The 18,739-nt window shown below is 33.0% G+C and overlaps 3 protein-coding genes across 3 annotated transcripts; 2 read left to right on the forward strand and 1 right to left on the reverse strand.

Moving 5' to 3' along the window:
• Positions 1-6,388: 6,388 nt before the first annotated feature.
• LOC107066783 (adenylate kinase 8) lies at positions 6,389-9,198 on the reverse strand. The gene is made up of 10 exons (XM_089169829.1): positions 8,862-9,198; positions 8,675-8,801; positions 8,520-8,608; positions 8,363-8,459; positions 8,068-8,297; positions 7,825-8,002; positions 7,610-7,728; positions 7,396-7,505; positions 7,162-7,336; positions 6,389-7,084 (listed from the first exon to the last, which is right to left on the reverse strand). The coding sequence occupies exons 1-10, from the start codon at positions 8,955-8,957 to the stop codon at positions 6,818-6,820; spliced, it is 1,488 nt and encodes a 495-aa protein (XP_089025955.1). The 5' UTR covers positions 8,958-9,198; the 3' UTR covers positions 6,389-6,817.
• A 20-nt stretch (positions 9,199-9,218) lies between these two features.
• On the forward strand, positions 9,219-11,747 carry LOC107066833 (ATP-binding cassette sub-family F member 1). The gene is made up of 5 exons (XM_015321817.2): positions 9,219-9,669; positions 9,751-9,976; positions 10,046-10,691; positions 10,762-10,940; positions 11,009-11,747. Exons 1-5 carry the CDS (start codon positions 9,317-9,319, stop codon positions 11,504-11,506), a joined length of 1,902 nt encoding a protein of 633 aa, XP_015177303.1. The 5' UTR covers positions 9,219-9,316; the 3' UTR covers positions 11,507-11,747.
• A 213-nt stretch (positions 11,748-11,960) lies between these two features.
• On the forward strand, positions 11,961-17,882 carry LOC107066876 (dual specificity mitogen-activated protein kinase kinase 7). Its single transcript, XM_015321902.2, has 8 exons — positions 11,961-12,256; positions 12,734-13,224; positions 13,300-13,479; positions 13,564-13,698; positions 13,786-14,036; positions 15,178-15,873; positions 15,962-16,246; positions 16,331-17,882. Exons 1-8 carry the CDS (start codon positions 12,088-12,090, stop codon positions 16,464-16,466), a joined length of 2,343 nt encoding a protein of 780 aa, XP_015177388.1. The 5' UTR covers positions 11,961-12,087; the 3' UTR covers positions 16,467-17,882.
• Positions 17,883-18,739: the final 857 nt, after the last annotated feature.

Below are 18,739 nucleotides of genomic sequence, written 5' to 3' on the forward strand. Positions count from 1 at the left end.
AAGAAAATATCTGAGACACACTTCGAACGAATCGACTAAGTATGTTGCCTATTGTGCTCCTTTCTTTACGGGGAAGCGGAGACACTCTCGAAGGATGGTGGTTATGGGAAAAAGAGTGCTTGAACACGGACGTTGGTCAGACTCCCGCGGTTCCAATTACGAGTGAAAGGCGGCCCTGTTCGTTCGTCTCCTATAACTGTGGACTCTTCAGGACTTCGTACGGGGTACCCTCTTACCCCCATGACCACTTTTGAGTTTCAACACGCGTGTTTCCATGGCAAATGCTGCCATTTCGTTGGATTTTGATCATCGCTTATCGTTCTACAAAATATTTCTACGTGATAACAGTCTTATAGATTTTCTTGAATCACTTTAAAAAAATGTATTTAAGAAAGTATCTCTTTCACCTTTTCAGGTATGTACGTTATACAATTATCACGATGAAGTAACTATTTCAATATGACAGTAATTATCTCGATTGAGTTAACTAATGATTAATATTATTTTAACAGAATAAATATGACAGATAAAACTAACACGCGTTATCATTGGCATCTCTAGAGGGGAAACGATTATCCGATATAATCATATCCCTGGTTTAGATCTAAGAGTTGGGTAATCAAGGGACGATTGCTGTCACAAAGCTGCTTGATTGGCTCGTTTATGTTATGGTAATGCTCGGGACACTACGAGATGGAGTAGAGTCCCTCGATAAGTGGAGGGCTCTTGTATTCTCGTTAACGAGATTTCACGAGAACGGTCGCATTTTTGTTATAGAATTAAATGAAAATTTCTTGCACCGCAGTGGACCGAACGAGTGAAGCGTTTTGATGGAATTAGTAGAAATCCATTAATAGATCCATCATCATTCGTCCAATTGTCAAGTTTTATTACATACGCCAAAAGAATTGGATTGTTTTACAACATAAACGGATTTTATAAGACATGAAAATTTTAACACCGATGACGAAATATACGAAAGTTCCTCTTTCGTTTTCAAGGTTGATCAAAGATGCTAGGTTCAAGAGGGATAATCGTCCCAGGAAAGTAAAGATGAGGGATGTGTCGTAGCGCAACGTCGCCAAAGTCGAGAGGATTACTTGTTTACAAACGACAGTTGATTTGACAAAGCCGCGAGTCCATTTATACGAGTGAATATTACAAGCCGTAGTTGAGGGGTGGCTTGTTATCCGCTCATTGAAGTTAACCACGGGGCTAAGTGCGCGGAGGAGGGAGGGGTGGCTTTCGTGGTAAGGAGAATACGAAGAGTAAAGGCTAGGTAAGCTGAAAGGGGAACTCCGCTACTACCGCTCCTGCTGCTGGAGGGATGGAAAGTTGGAGGGAGGTTTGAGAGAGAAAGAGGAGATAGAGGGAGGAAAACGAAGATGTGAAACGGCCAATGAGAGGCCAGATCGTTGCCGAGGTAACCGCGGGGCTTTCCGACGAATTATTCGACCGAGATTGAAAAGTTAGCGACGTGCGGTTTGAAGGAGAAGTGGGGCGGGGAGGATTTCGTGCCACCATCCGGTCTATACTCCGTTGATAGATGGAGGCACGAAGGAACGATCCCCTCGAGCGTCGCTTTCCTCCGAATCAGCTAAACACGATGAATTAAGATTCACCTTCTCGTCGATAGACACTCGAATAGACGCGTCGATAGAATATCATACTCGAGCTTGTTTCTCACAATCAGTCGACGATAGCTTCGTTATCGTTACCACAACATCCATGAACGATCATCTTCTTTACAAATAACGACATATTAATGAATTTACTTCGTTAAGAGATATTTACTTTCGTAATATTGTAAATTAATAATATTATTTATACATATGTTTTAGGAACGTAAAATCAACATGGATAGGTGAATAATATCTGTAGAAAAGATATAGCTGTTCGCTCGTTCGTTCGTTCATTCGTTCTCAGAACGAAGTTCTGAAAAAAATCAACGCGATGCCGGTGACGGGTCAAGCGTGTGAGAGAGGACGCACCTGAAAATGTTTATTTCTGCATCCGCGTACACATGACGCCCGTCTACGCTGCTTACCGACTGGCAGATACTCCGGAATTACCTGACACGTGCATAATTAATGCCTCTGACGAGGGTGCGACTCTCGCGTTGCACAGACACGCGCGCATCCTATTCGTATTATCTGTGTCAGAGAGAAATGAAAAACGAGGGTTGATATGGAGAACGAAGAGAAAGACGGCGAAAGGTGGAAATCGCGACTACAGAGAGAGAGAAAAAGGAAGAGAGGGGAGGGACGGAGATGGGCTGTTGCGAGGATACGGAAAACTACAGCGAAGGAGAGGAAGGAGGAACGATTCTTTCGAATGGACGATATGAGTGGAGAGAGTTGAAAGCCAAAGTTGTTGGATAACCGACGCGGAAACGCGGGATAATGACTACTTTTTCATATTTTAATTACGCAGTAATTAATTGAAATGTTTCCCTGTTCGCGAGGGCACTCGAGCAAAATGAGACGCGGGTGCTGCCTCAGCTGAGACAGCTTCGGCTATATTTTCTTCTTCTTCTTTTCTCTCTCTCTCTCTCTTTCCTTTTTTCTTTTCTTTTTGTTATTCCTTTCCTCTTTCTCTCTTTCTTTTTTCTTTTTCGTTCACCGACGAAGCATTCGACCTCGACGGATAGACGGCCGCGATTTTTCCATTTTTCTCTCCATTCTTTCGGCCCTTTTCGCAGAATTAAGTACTAGCTCCTTTGATGAGCTACGTTTTCCCTTTTAAGCAATTCCATCGCGCCCGATTCTCTACTTGGCATCGATTTTAACGCGAGTCTATCCAACCACCTACCAACACATCGTTTCAAGATTTGGTATTTTTCTGTGCCGTATTAATTATTCCTTCCCTCCTTATTTCATGAAACACAAAACGTCCATTGAAATGAATAAATACTACGATTCATTTTACAGTAATATATCAATAGTAAAACACGCGAATATAAATCTGTCGAGTCGAGCGTTGATATTAACTACTGGAAATTGTTACTACATAAGAACTACTAGTATTACCTCTGCTAGTAATATTATTACTACTACTCTTCTATCCAGGAGCACTATTCTTTTGCATCCGGTTGGCTTGTTGTGTTTCATTTTCACGACCCCTAGTTTACTCTACAGTGTCGGCATAACAATGAAAGCGAAAAAATCGAGAAGGAAATAAAGTGAGAGAAACGAGGTGGAAGGGAGAGAAAGAGATAGGTAAGAGGAAAGGAAGGGAAAGACGGGTTCGCCCTTTTGTTAGCGAAGTTGTACGCTACGTGCAATTGTCTTCTCATTGTTCCAGCCATTGTTTCCGGTAACTCTTTCGCGGTAACGAGGAGGAACCTCAATTAGAACGGTTTGAGGACTTAAACGCCCAGAGGCTGCCGGGTTTTAAGAGGCAAGGATGCAGTAACGTCGACATGGAAGCATTGTTTCTCCAAGCAATAATGCAAACGATACCCTAAGCGCGTGAAAGACGTTCCGGCATCTCTCTTACCACTCACTACTGCAAGTTATGACGTATTGTCTAATATCTATGTGTAATACACATATATTTGGAACTTTTTCATTGTTCTAGCACGTAGTTGAAGTAATAGAATTATTCTCAAGTAAGGAAAAACAAATTAAAATATATTCTCGTTTCAGATTCTATCTCTAAGACAATTTGTACAAATTTCATATACTGTATTCATACATGAACTCGATAAATAACGAAGATAGGATTTCTTCCATTTGATGCTTGAACAAAAATCAAATTTGTTCTTTGAAGCTCGATATATGGTAAATCATGTTATTACTTACAATTAGTCGTTAATTAATTTATTTTAAGTTTATATATTTTGAATTTAATTAATTGGATTTGAGAGATAAAAATATTGCTTTTATTATTATTGATACAAAGAAAGATATTTAATTATAATCAAAAAAAATATTAAATCATTAACATCTTTAAATTATTAAGTATGCATGGAGTGTGTAATTAAATATTTAAAAACATGCAAATATTCTGTGTGCAGAATATATAGAAAGTAAATCTTTATTTTCTATAAGGGGATATTGAGATAGATACCTGGAAGCTTGGTTGTATAGGAAAATGAAATGGAGTATTGAACGACAAGGAAAAAGAAAAATAACTGGCTTTGCATACATGTTGTTGCAGTATACGCACGACTACCAATCAAACCTTCCGTTAGCCAAACGAATATCGGGAATTTTTTCGGGAGGATATATGCTCTACTTTATGATCGCCTGTGATCCACGACTAGAATTAAGATGTACAGAAGACGCAAGCAATAATGTCGATAGTGTGCAATACAATAAAATAAAACCTTTTTCTTGAAGTAATCAGCATTTTAAATAACTTAGAATACGTTGAGAAATATCGTCAGAATATAACAATCAATGTACATAGAATTATTCAAGGTTTCCATCTGGGATTGAAACATCCTTTTTCTTATTTCTTTTCCATTCACTTTTCTAACGATTGTTTATTTATTTTTGTTTTATTTTCACGTCGAATCTTCCAAGTAAAATATCTTAATCTTTATTTTAACGAAAAATACCAGAGACACCTCGGTCGTTCTAAGAGTGACAGGATTGAATACATTTCAGGCGTGTACCAGCAGTAACCATAAATCATCTGGAAGTCCTGCTACCCTGTCGTTACGAAAACGCCAAGGGTGTTTTCAGAGTATGAAGGATACAAAGCTGAGGAGAGATCCTTCAGGTTACGTTTCTGAGTTATAGCAGCCTGGTGTTGCAAATGCTTCTGGCGCCACTCTCTTGACGAATGACAGGACATTGACGAGCATGAAAGGAAAGGATACGAAGGAAATCAAGATAATCGTGTGGAAAGATGTGGTATGTCACAAGGGAAAGATTTTTCCTGCATGAGGTCCTGATCTAGAGAATATTTTCCATGCGACAAGGGTGTTTTTACTTCTCTACGACGTTAAAAAATATTCTTCCTTATAATATCCTGATACTGCGAATATTTCTGAGCTATAAATTCATTCTAGAACGTCAATAAAATGTGAGGTTATAGAAAATTCAATGTTTAGCAACACGTTAATTATATTTTTTTCTTTTTTTTGTTTATAACTGCGATTTTATACGATCGATTCGATGTAACATATTCGTTCTAATTACTTAAAACGAAAGAGTTGTTGGTAATTCATACAAGCCTAATGGTTTCGGGGATACGCGTGAAAAAAAATCTGTTTTTTTTATTTATATGATAATTATAAAGGATATGTCTCGTGGAAACGCATACTCGTGACATTTGTTGGTGATAGGCGCACAGCGTTAGTAGAATGCATATCAAGGACCAAGGATACGTTTTCACCATCGATCTATTCGCCTTATTATATCCTGGTATCTACGTTTGCTATGGCTTTTGAAGTCCTTTGATAACTTTAGAAATCTCACATACATACTTTAGTATAGTGTACTGTTGAAAAGCTTATAACGAGTCTATTAATTAATACGTTTTATACGCTAATTGTCACTCCTGTAATCCAATTAATAATCGTTAGCTTTTTGATATTATTCAAATATTTCTAAACTTATGTATCAAAAGTTATGTTATATTTCTAAGTATCAGTAAGCACAGTATGTAATTTATAGCGATATGCATTAGAAATGATATAGTGGTAAGATGATAGTGTAGGGAAGCAGTAGCCTTCTGAATAGTGCTAGTATCCTGACATCTTCTGTTGATTCTCTACGTGTTAGTTTCGAGTTTGATTCACATCACTTATGTACTACACCATACATTGTGTTGCTTTCAAGGTGTATATAGGATAGCTTGAATTTTCGTTAGGACGAGTATTATCTATGTAAGGATATTCTTCGTTTTGATGTTTTCCCAGTAACTTGAACACCATATTCTATTCGGTCAAATGTCAAGTTGTACAATGGTGATCCTAGTGTTCGGAGGGCGCATTTGTTAGGGTTACATCCTATTGAGCAGGTTTTACAGTAAAATAACCAGCAAGATTCTATGAGTCCTTGATCTAGAAATATGCTTCGCGTTTGAGGCAATTAAATACGATAATGCATATGACGTAATCTACACTTTATTTCATTATTTTATTTTGTATTCCTTTGCATGTATATTATTGATTCAATGCTACAGTTTCTTATTCGTATATTTTCAAAATTCACGTATGTTCCAATATTTATCAATATAGAAGTAATAATAATTACGTTCTTATTTAACATGTGAATTTGTCAATAAAATTATTTTCTAGATGTTCAGAATTATATACTCTTAATCTTGATTAATTAATGAAAAATAATATCAAGTATGAATAACAATGAAGATTATTTACTAAACGTAGAAATGAATAATTTGGAGAGAAAATAATTCGTTAAGTTATTTGAAAAAAGAAATAATATTGCATCGTGAATGATAGAGTAAAGATATTATATAGGAATAGAAATTCAAATCTAATTCTAAAAGTACTTTTGTCTTTCTATCAAAAGAAAAGATCACAGGAAAACAGGCTATCGTTCAGATTTCCTTCAACTACGAGGGTTACCTATATACATATATAGATAATATTGAGTGACGTTGCGAAAACGGGATGCTTCGCTTGCCAGGGTAGTAGAATCACCAAGGAACGTATTCTCTTTCTGCACCCTCTTTCTATATGTATTCAAAATGTGTACACGAATAGTACAGATGATATTATCAAAGGGTAGTTCTATAAGCTATATTCGTCATACTTCAAATTTTTAAGCAAATATTCTTGTAAATTTATTTTCTCTCTTTCTTTTGTAATATTATAATTGATAGAAAAAAAATATATAATTTATATAAAAGAATATTTAAATTCAGGTGGCATTATTGTATCAAAAATACTTATATCAGGTTCATCATCTGGATCAAATTCTACATCACGTAGATCAATTTTTAACAATGGTTGTGGTTCTCTAAGTTTACTGTACATCTTTGATTGCATCAAACAACCCTCTACACTTTCTCTGACTGATCGTTCGTCAGCATTTCCATCGATTATGAAAACTGATTCTCCGGCATATTCCAACATTTCTTCAACATTATTGTCGTATTCACGTATCTAAATTTATAAAGAAATTCTTTGTATCGATTGTTTATAAATATGAAGATATATTTTCTCATTGTATTTATTCTTACTTGTTCTGTGACGACATTAACATAATCGTTAGGATGTACGCCTAATTCACAATCACACTTCTTTTTATAATCATCGCACGTAATAAGATTATGTTTACTTCCAGTAATAATATTGTATCGACGATTTAAAAGTCTCTCTTTACGTATTTCTTCACTCACTTGGACAAAGATTATTCTGAAAGTTTCTAATTGTAAGTGTTATTCAGCAATTTGAATATTATCGTTCAAGTATACTTATTTGGGGGTGTATCAATCATATCCAAGAGTTTAAAATCTTCTACAGTAACTGGATAATTCGTTAAAACCCATCCTTTGTTTAAACATTCAGGCTTTTTTATGTAGTTCTAAAATGAAGAGAAAATTTGAAAATCTTTTAAGTATTTCTAGTACACCTGAAAACTAATAGATCACTTTGTAATTGTTGTAAATATATTTAAAAATTATTTACATCAATTACTTGTATTCTTGCTTTAAGTTTTTGGTTGCAATTATGTTCAAATAATCGTAATACTTCACCCATAGGTGTTTCTTGAAGACGTGCTTGTTTCATAATGTAATTAAAATCCACTATAAAATGAATTATTATTTTTCAAAATTATTACAGTTTGTCAAACATAATTTATAAGTCAAATTTATAGAATATTTTTGTTATAAACAATATACCATGTATAAGATTGAATCTTTTCGCAAGATATTTGGCTAAAGTATAACATCCTGAACCTCGAGAACCGATTAGGGCAATTCGGAAAAGAGAAGGTGCACCAGAATGTTTTTTTATTTTAGTTAATGCTATGCAATCATTTCCTAATTCTTCGATCGATCTAATTCCAATTTCAATTTCCTAAATAGAAGATATTGATAATAAAATTTGCACACATTAGTTTTTTAAAATGTAATATAATTTACAATTAAAAAATTAGCATAAGCATCTCGTAGTCCACGAAGATTTTGTTTATACGTTCGCATTTCTTCATTATTAATATTAATAGAGTGTATATTATTATTATCGAACTGGCAATTAGAATTCTTTTCGGATATTTCACCTAAATCATTCGACATTATGATTTGAAAAACATGTGTGGGTATTATTCCAAGTCGTTGAAAAGCTCGAGCTTCTTTTTTTGTTCTTGGCACATCTACGCGAAATAAAAAATTAATCTTATAAATATTTTTCAATTAAACTTAACAATTTTTTATTTACCAACTAAAATCCAACCAGAACTGTGTAAAGTTCCAGACTTTAATAATTTCTTCATATTCATTGCCAGATCTTCGGATTCGTCACACAGACATACATTCTAAATTAAATTAAAATACTATTGAGAGATTTTTAGCAATAACCAAACTTAACTTTTTACCTTATTAATCATTTTTTCACGAAGATCTTTCACAGTGATCGGTTGAAGTCCTAATTCTTTTTGAAAAATTTGTGCTAAAGCCATTTTGTCTGTAAACATAATTAAGCTAAATAGTTAATACAATGTTCTATGATTTTATTAAGATTATTTCTTACCAAAAATTGGTGGCGCTAGGAGAATAATTCTTGGAATATCTCGTTTTCTTACTGCATGTTCTAAACATTGTTTCATATAAAGAATATGATCCTCTGGTTGATCAATTATTAATTGTTTAGCAAGTTCCTAAAAAATACTTCAATAGAATATAACTATTTTTTTGTTTAGTTAAAATTAATGAATTACCTGAAATAATTCATATATTTTATGCTTTTCTAAATAAGCTACAAAACGTGGAGGTATAAAAAGTGGTCTTTTTATTGCATCCACAAAGTCACACATTATTACAATATATAAATTTTATGTAAATTTTAAAAATAAACTTAATAATTATTGCCAAAAACGTTTAAATTAAATTTCTATTTAAGGGTAATCAAGTAAAAATTGGAATATTTCGTTAAAACGATAATTGCAATAATTAAATTCGTATTATTTATTTATTTATATATTTATAAAGAAAACATTTTTATCAGATTTCAATATAATTGCATTCTTCCTTCTTTTTTTTTTCTAATATCCTGATATATATTTTTAGTTGACAGATGGCGCTATAGTCCTTCTGCTAACTTTATTGCATCTAGTGTAGAAAGTAGGACATAAAAGTAAGGTTAGATCCACGCGGTGCGTTCAAGTCGATCAGTATGTCAAAGGCCGATAAAGTTTCTGATGTTAGCAAAAAGCTTTCGAACATGGAAATCGAGGAAACGGGTAAGAAGTTAACGCATAAGGAAAAGAAGAAATTAAAAAAGCAGCAAGAATATGAAAAAACGGTGGAAATGTTAACCAAACCTGGTGGTCAGGGTCATAGTGAATTAGAATCAAATTTTACTGTTTCACAAAGTCAAACGCAACAACGTGGAAATCAACAATTAGATAATGCGGTAGATATCAAAGTTGAAAATTTTAGTATTGCTGCTAAGGGTAAAGAATTATTTACCAATGCCAGTTTACTAATAGCTCAAGGCAGACGGTATGGCTTAGTAGGACCAAATGGGTATGTAAGTTATTATTAAACTTAATTTTAAGTTTGTGCATCATTTATAAAATATTATGAATATTATGAACATTTTGGCAGACATGGAAAGACTACTTTGCTTCGACATATTGCTAAAAGAGCTTTCGCAATTCCTCCTAATATAGATGTATTATATTGCGAACAAGAAGTTATAGCTGATAATACTCCAGCTGTGGAGGTTGTCTTGAATGCTGATGTAAAATGTAAAGAGTTACAGGTTGAATGTAAAAAATTAGAAGAATTAATTGAACAAGGAGATAATACGGTTCAAGACCGATTACAAGAGGTAGTAGTTTATTTTATTTATTATTATATTGTTCGTTAACTAGAAGATAACATAATATATATTTTAAAGGTATATGAAGAATTAAAAGCCATTGGTGCTGATTCTGCAGAACCACGTGCTAGAAGAATTTTAGCTGGTTTAGGTTTTAGTCGTTCCATGCAGGATCGTGCGACTAAAAATTTTTCTGGTGGATGGCGTATGCGTGTTTCTTTAGCAAGAGCATTGTTTGTAGAACCTACTTTATTGTTACTTGATGAACCGACAAATCACTTAGATTTGAATGCTGTGATCTGGTTAGATAATTATTTACAAGGATGGAAGAAAACATTACTTATTGTATCCCACGATCAAAGCTTCTTAGACAATGTGTGTACAGATATAATCCATTTGGATCAACAAAAATTATATTATTACAAAGGAAATTATAGCATGTTTAAAAAGATGTACGAACAGAAAAGAAAAGAAATGATTAAAGCTTATGAAAAACAAGAAAAAAGGCTTAAAGATCTTAAAGCTTCTGGTCAAAGTAAAAAACAAGCTGAAAAGAAACAAAAAGAAGTCCTTACTAGAAAACAAGAAAAAAATAGAACAAAAATGCAGAAGCAAGAGGAAGATACTGGTCCACAAGAATTGTTGCAAAGACCCAGAGAATATATTGTTAAATTTAGTTTTCCCGATCCACCACCGTTACAACCACCAATTCTTGGTCTTCACAGTATGTATATAATAATAATAATAATCATATTTCTAATCACATATCTTTAATCTACAATATTTTATTTCAGATGTTACATTTTCATATGAAGGACAAAAACCATTATTTATTAATGTTGATTTTGGTATAGATCTAAGCTCTAGGGTAGCTATAGTAGGTCCAAATGGTGTTGGTAAATCAACATTTTTAAAATTATTATTTGGAGAATTAACTCCGCATAATGGAGAACTTATAAGAAATCATCGATTGGTAAGTTTAAAATGAAATATATTTATATTATTTAATTATTATATCATAATTGTTTTTTATTCTAATAGAGAATAGGAAGATTCGATCAACATTCTGGAGAACATCTTACCGCTGAAGAAACTCCATCGGAATATCTTATGCGTTTATTTGATTTACCATATGAAAAAGCTAGAAAACAACTTGGTACTTTTGGACTTAGTTCTCACGCACATACAATTAAGATGAAAGATTTATCAGGTGGACAAAAAGCACGTGTAGCTCTTGCTGAACTTTGTCTTAATGCACCTGACGTTGTCATTCTTGATGAACCTACGAACAATTTAGATATCGAATCGATTGACGCACTTGCGGATGCAATAAATCATTACAAAGGAGGTGTTATTATCGTATCTCACGACGAACGCCTTATCAGAGATACCGAATGTTGCTTATACGTAATAGAAAATCAACAAATCAATGAAATTGATGGAGACTTCGATGATTATAGAAAAGAATTGCTTGAAAGTTTGGGAGAAGTTGTAAACAATCCAAGTATAGCTGCAAATGCTGCTGTTTTGCAGGATTAACTATAATATAAATTTGTCATGGAGGAGAAAATATTTTTCAAGTCAAAAGCATCTTCGGATCATCTGAATAATTCAAACAAAAGAAGAAAATTTCCGCTCCGATAAAAAAAATGAAGCATTTAAATAAATCTAAGCTTCTTCGTATAATACAAAATTATACTGTACAAGAACTGGACTTTTGTATAAACCAAACCTTTTTTTCTTCCATGGTTAATGTAAAAATAAAGATTGTTTACGATTACGTATTTTTTTTCAAATTTTAATATTCGTAATATCATTAAATAGACAATTAATTGTTTTATTTATTTTTTTTTTCATTAAAATACAAAAATTATATAATAAATGTTTATCAATTAAATTAATTATTAAATTAAATTTAAAAAATATTCTTTGATATTTGAATGTAATCATCATTTACGGTAGTTAAAAGAATTATCGATAGGTAGCGCATGCGTAGTGCGTGCGACCGGCGGCGCAATGTTCGCTGCCAAAAAGGGCAGACGAGTGATGTGAAAATTGTCAAATATTTTGTGCGAGATAATATACCGCTGTGAGATTAAGCTTGTAAGGGAATCTTAAAGATGTCCAGTACTCTAGAAAATAAAATATTAGATTTGCAAGAACGCCTTCGAGCGGAAAATGAATCGAGAGATAGGGATAGGCAAAGCAGCGAGGTTGGCTTAGGAACTGGCCTGCAACCGTCATCGTCTGGTTCTGCTTCAAGTCCTGCCGTACGCAGGCCAAAGCAACGTAAGTTATAACGAGAATTAATAACTCGAATAAAAATAGCTTTCGTTTTTTTCCAAAAAATTGTTGTCGTTTAAAAGTTCCATCTCCGTGCTGTTTTCCTTACAGAGGTTATGTTGACCATTGCGTTTCTGTTGACTTTGAAACTGATGTATTTTCAATGAACATTATTCAAAATCAATTATTTCGATATTTTCTTTATCCTTGATAATAATTATTAAATATTCGAATTGTAAAAAATTAGATTTTACCTGCACATAATCGTGTACTTGAAAATTCAATACCAGTAGTCTCTAAAATATATGAATAAGATGAAAGTGTATGTCATAGTGTAAACATTTAATTTTACTTTTGGACTTTATTCAAATATTGTTACAATTGTTTAATTTTAATTGTTATGCAATCATATGTAAAGATTGTATGTTGCTTTAACCAGAGAATTTATTTTGATGATTATTATTATTATTTCTGTTAATCTAGTTGGCGAAATGGGTACTCCTACTCGATTAAGAAGGCAGCTGGATTTACCAGTATCGCACATGGCACCTCCAAAGAAGCACGACAGTGAATTTGAATCTAAGTTGCAAGAAATCATGAAAATGAATGGTATTCTAAATATAAATGGTCAAAGATATCAAACAGAAATGAAAGACTTAGAACATCTAGGAGAGTTAGGTAATGGTACTTGTGGACATGTTGTGAAGATGAGGCATAAACCTAGTGGAGTAGTCATTGCAGTCAAACAAATGAGACGTTCTGGTAATGCAGAAGAAAATAAAAGAATTATAATGGATTTAGACGTCGTATTGAAATCACATGATTGTCCATATATTGTACAATGTTTGGGTTGTTTTATTACCGAATCTGATGTTTGGATTTGTATGGAATTAATGGCAACGTGTTTGGATAAATTATTAAAAAGAAGTAGACAGGCCATACCGGAGGATTTCTTAGGAAAAGTTACAGTAGCTGTAAGTTTATCAAATCATTGTAATTATATACATTATCTTATTCATTTTGTATTAATTAGATTATTTATTTTGTAGACAGTGAAAGCCCTTTCGTACCTGAAGGAAAAGCATGGTGTCATTCATAGAGATGTAAAACCTAGTAATATTCTTCTTGATGAATCAGGAGGAGTCAAATTATGTGATTTTGGAATATCTGGTCGATTAGTTGATAGTAAAGCAAAAACTAGGAGTGCAGGATGTGCTGCTTATATGGCTGTAAGTATTATTTATTATTTTACAATTAATTAACAATTATATGAATTATTTTATTTAATATATTTGATCATATATTTCTTGTAGCCTGAAAGAATAGATCCCCCAGATCCAACTAAACCAGATTACGATATACGAGCTGATGTATGGAGTTTGGGTATTACTCTAGTTGAATTGGCTACTGGTGTATTTCCCTACCGAGATTGCAAGACTGATTTTGAGGTATTTAAAAAAGAAACATTTCTTAATTGGGTAAAGTAAACGTTAATAAACATTGTTTTCTAATATTTCTATGAATAATCTTTCTAGGTATTGAGCAGAGTGGTACAGGATGATCCTCCGTCCCTCCCTTCAGATGCATTTTTTTCTAAGGATTTTCGAAGTTTTGTCAGTTGCTGCCTTACAAAGAACTATAAACATCGACCGAAATATCATAAACTTATGGAACATCCTTTCATCCGCAAGTATGATGTTCCACAAGATGAGGATATAAATTCTTCTTTATCTAATGCTGGCTGCCAGCAGTGGTTTGGTAGAGTTATGCGACAACTGGAACCAAGGTTAGCATTATGGTTTAAGAAATTGTATTTAAATTGATTAAATGATATAGTATTAAACATAAAAGCAAATATTTTTCTTTTACATAATGTGATAATATTTTACTGAAAGACAGGCTACGTATAAAGATTTGAAATATTTTTAAATATGGCATGAGTTTCCCAACTAATATAGTAATTATTTGGTTTGGTTTGAAAATAACCGGGTATTGCATATTGCATATAATATGGTTTTTTTTTTTAAATGTTAACATGTCTTAGCATTGATTAAAAGTTAGTGGGTAGGTATTTAAACAGCTTCAAAAGTGATGCTGTGTTTACAAAATTGGGTATTCATTGGATAATAGTATATATACGATTATCATCTTTGAGTCTTACCAAACGACATTTGAAAACTTTGACGTACGTTACGATTAAAAGTTTGCGTGCGTGTTAAATTGTGTTACAGCGTTGAGCTTGAGGGAGGCAGCGCAGCGTAGCATCCCCGCTCTCTCGTCCCTACCCTTTCTTCCATTTTCCTCAAAAAATTACCAAAAAATTCCCCAAAACTTAAAAAAAACACACCTCAAAAATCCCAAAATGTCTGCCCAATTTTCATTTCGAGTTGTTTGGTTTGTGCACGCGACAGTTACACACCCCACCCTTCAACCCCCGCTCATGGTAAGCATTCTTTTTTATTTATTTCTATATTATTTACGATTTTTTTGTTAATGTGACACACATATCATTTTACCTGTACACGGTCAATATATGTTGAAAAAGATTTTATTATGATTTTAATTATTTACATTTTTATATTGTTTTTATTCTTTCTTTTCTTTTTTTTCCTCCTTTTTTTTCCTCTCTTATTTTTTTTCTGTTATCCACCAATTTCAGGTCTATAGAGAAAAGCGTAAAAAGTCCATACAATTTGGAACCTTATAGGAAATTCCTTCATCCTTATATGTGTTGCATGAATTTGATTAATGCTCTAACTTTTATTAACTTTATATAGACTTAGTTCTTTTACAGATTTCAAGATGAAATATATATATGTGATACTATTTTCATGGATGATAGTGTCATTTGTCATTCTTCCGGAAGTCGGTGTATTGATGAATTAAAGATTGTAAAAAACGAAGAAAATTGACAATATATCATTCAGTTTCAGGTTTCCAGAGGGTCAACAACGAGTTACTGATCATGTGTCCTTAAAACAAACTGCTCGTTTAAGGCTACAGTGTGAAATACCATCTTTCTTAAAATCTAATAGCACCAAAGAGACACAGAATTCCAGTTTTCTACCATTTCATCAAAGATCTAGTAGCGAAAATGGTGCAGCTTATGTATCCTGTAGTCCATATGTGCTCAGAAGAAAAGAAATTTCTAGGCCGTTCTCCCCGCCAATGAACAACGAAGTTCAACAAAGCGAACTGAACTATCAACGATCTTTTTCACCTTATAGACAATCGATTGAACAAAATAAAGATTTCGTTTTGAATCGTTGTTCCAATGGTCAAGGAAAATCAGAGGGAAGACCATTTTCACCATATAGACAAGACTCGAATATAACAGACTCAGGAAATAGACCATATTCTCCTTATCATGGCGGACGTTTCGAAGAACGAGATAGTAGCAAGGATCGATGGCAAAACATCTCACGATCTTTGAGTCCTTTCGCACGAGATTATTCTCCTTGGCGGCGTGAGAATGTTGATCCTCCGGGTGTAATACAACCACCTTGCGAAAGTGGTCGGTATTCTCCATTCTTACAGCAAAGACTCGGTCAGATTCCAACTGCACCTCAAACTCATCCACAAAGTCAGGATATATATGGAAGTCCTATGATTAGTCGTAAGAGGTTTGTACAATTTGAAATATATATTTTAAATTGAATTATAATATATAGTATCATCTAATGTATATATATTTTTATTACCAAAATCTAGGTTTCCTTCAGAACCACCTACTCAAGGCTCTCATGGTTCAACCAGTCCTCAATTATTAATATCACGTTTCGCGCATCAATTAACACAAGAACCACCCCCGATGTCACCGTCTCAAGGTGGATCCAAGGAATCTGCAAAGAAACGTTTTGCATCGTACGTTCGTCTTAGGCTCGGAAGTGATCGTGCTCCTTCACCGGAGCCACCCCCGAGATTGAATCGTGGCGAATCACCCCTTGCTTTAAGAAGGAATATAGGAGATCAACAATCTCCTTCTTTCTCCAGAAGGTGTGAAATTAATTTAATAAATTTAATATATAATTAAAAAACAATCGCTTCAAAATATATATACATAAATATATTTTGTCGCAGGTACATATCACCTTCTCCACCCCAACCTCCACCTAGGAGATTGTCAGAAAGCAATTCAGTACCTGGCAGCCCTCAGCACGTTCGAGCTCGTTTACGCTACACTCCCGAACCTCAAAGAAGACCTCCGCCACCATAACCCACCGTTAATATTAAAATTGATCCCTTATTGGTGCCATACACGAAAAGAGTCGTTCAAGCAATCACGTGCATCTAATATAGGGAGAATTGAGAGGGTGGGAATCGTACTTCAACGAGGATTCGCGTACAAAACAAATTTGTCTTTATGGTGTTCTTTCATAGTGTGTGGATAAAAAGTTAAAGAAATGAAAAATCTTTAATACTCGAGCACCTCGAATTAATTAAAAACTTCTACGGTTTAAAAAGGGGCTTGTTATTCGAGTCATACATACGTTTATAATAATACGGCGTCAAAGACCGTTCGTGTATATATAAGAAAACAAAAATATATATATATATATATAAATATAAACTCTCTTTTCGTTATAAAGGGAACGGTCTGTGAAACTAATCTTTGCACAGCTTTCATGACCATGACGTGTTGTAACGTGTGAACTATTCTCAATCGTCAATGATTCTCTTATCGACATAATATATTTATATAGAAATGCAATACGATGTTCGACTTTTTATATCGCTTGTATAAACACAAGAAAAAAAAAAAGAAGAAATAATAGGGGAAAACGTAAGTTACTCTCGACATTTTTCTAAAAACATTAATCATGAGAGGGATGGTAAGAGGAAGGGAAGGAAGGGGATGGGAATTGGGATTAGGATTGAGTGGTAAGGGGGTGGGGTTGCGGTTGTATCTATTTACGTACCGAACGCGTAAACCGTTCCTATTGCTCTTCGTTTACGCTTCTTTTTTGGGGGATAACAAAAAATAAAAAAATAAAACAAAACAACAATAATAATAATAATAATAATAATAAACAAAAACAAAGATCCACGAGATACATACGTTATTTGGGAGAAAGACTGATGATATGCGAAAATATTGCAATTATTCTCTTTTTCCCTAGACGGCCTTTGCAACGATGCTCGTTTAATCGAATCAACCCTCAGCGAATTTTTCCACGTTTTGTTATCGTTTGTAATATACCAAATGAACTCTGCGGCCGTAGTTAGGAACGATCTAACGCAAACCAAATCGCAATAAGAAGAAGAAGAAGAATAAGAAGAAGTATCGTTCTAAACGGGTATATATATATATACATATATATACATATATATATATAAATATATATTAAAAATAAACAGAAAAATATATATGTATCCCGTGTAAAAAAAAACAAAAACAAAAAAAAACAATGAAAGGCACAATTTTCGCGCCTCTGAGACTATAAAATTTCTAATCTATGTATATTATTTAAGAGAGGCGTGTGTTTTGGGCTCTAGGACGCGTTGTAATTATTCTTAATTAACATTTATTCATTAACTTCGTGTAGTCGTACACGCGTAATTTTTACTCTTTTGTCGCTTATTTGACAATGGAGGATCTGTTGCAATGTAAATAAACTTATATTTATATGAATCGTATAAAGTTTTATTGTCGGCACACACACAGTCGTATTTCTTTCTTTCTTTCTTTCTTTCTTTGATTCTTTATTTTTAATTTCTTTTATATTTTTCTCTTCTCCTTTTTCATACTATTGTTTTGTAATTACGTTATGTAAGTAATTTTTTTTTATCTATTTCTCTTATTCATATAAATAAATTATAATAATCATTATATCTATGGAAATATCCAAAAGAAAAAAACGTATATATGTGTATGTAATAATCTACCGGAAGTGTAGAAATGTTTTATTTTTATTTCTAAATATTACTATATATTTATTATAAGGAACAAATTAACGTCATTAATTATATAACAATTTGAACGTATATAGAAACGTTTTGTATCGTCATTCGTTAATTCATATTTTTCTTCGAAACATAACCATAAATTTGATTATAAAACATGATCTATTAAGGCAATATGAATTAGTACGTATTTTAATATACACGTGCATTCAAAAAATATCGGTTTAATAAAAATAATCTCATAAAGAAATAGAGATCGTAAGATGTTAACGATAGAATTCTGATTTGTGATATAATTATATCCTTCCTTTTTTTTATCTATAAATAAAAAAAGCCATATTTAAAAATAAGTATCATAACTTAAAAAGAATGATATATATATATATATATATAATTAGAGTGAAGTATATTCCGAGCATAAGAATTAAAGATATGAATTAAAACGGAAGCGTTTTCAACAGTTAACGTATTTAAAAAAGTAATATAATTTAAAAGAAATATTTATTTGTTTAATTAATCGATTGATTTAGATAAAAAGTATTTGTTGATCTTGAGAAATAACTAACATTAACGAGTAATTTAATA

The sequence above is a fragment of the Polistes dominula genome, unplaced genomic scaffold (assembly GCF_049000335.1).
Source record: "Polistes dominula isolate Pdom_NZ unplaced genomic scaffold, Pdom_raw_medaka contig_49, whole genome shotgun sequence".
In the NCBI taxonomy this organism is placed as follows: domain Eukaryota; kingdom Metazoa; phylum Arthropoda; class Insecta; order Hymenoptera; family Vespidae; genus Polistes; species Polistes dominula.

Coding starts and splice junctions, on each gene's coding strand:
- LOC107066876 (XM_015321902.2), top strand. CDS start 12,088: ATGTCCAGTACTCTAGAAAATAAAATATTAGATTTGCAAGAACGCCTT. Junction 13,480..13,563: donor GATGTGCTGCTTATATGGCT/GTAAGTATTATT, acceptor TATTTCTTGTAG/CCTGAAAGAATAGATCCCCC. Junction 15,874..15,961: donor CCTATGATTAGTCGTAAGAG/GTTTGTACAATT, acceptor ACCAAAATCTAG/GTTTCCTTCAGAACCACCTA.
- LOC107066833 (XM_015321817.2), top strand. CDS start 9,317: ATGTCAAAGGCCGATAAAGTTTCTGATGTTAGCAAAAAGCTTTCGAAC. Junction 9,670..9,750: donor GGCTTAGTAGGACCAAATGG/GTATGTAAGTTA, acceptor ACATTTTGGCAG/ACATGGAAAGACTACTTTGC. Junction 10,941..11,008: donor TTATAAGAAATCATCGATTG/GTAAGTTTAAAA, acceptor TTATTCTAATAG/AGAATAGGAAGATTCGATCA.
- LOC107066783 (XM_089169829.1), bottom strand. CDS start 8,957: ATGTGTGACTTTGTGGATGCAATAAAAAGACCACTTTTTATACCTCCA. Junction 8,802..8,861: donor AAATATATGAATTATTTCAG/GTAATTCATTAA, acceptor AGTATTTTTTAG/GAACTTGCTAAACAATTAAT. Junction 7,729..7,824: donor AAGATTCAATCTTATACATG/GTATATTGTTTA, acceptor TTCATTTTATAG/TGGATTTTAATTACATTATG.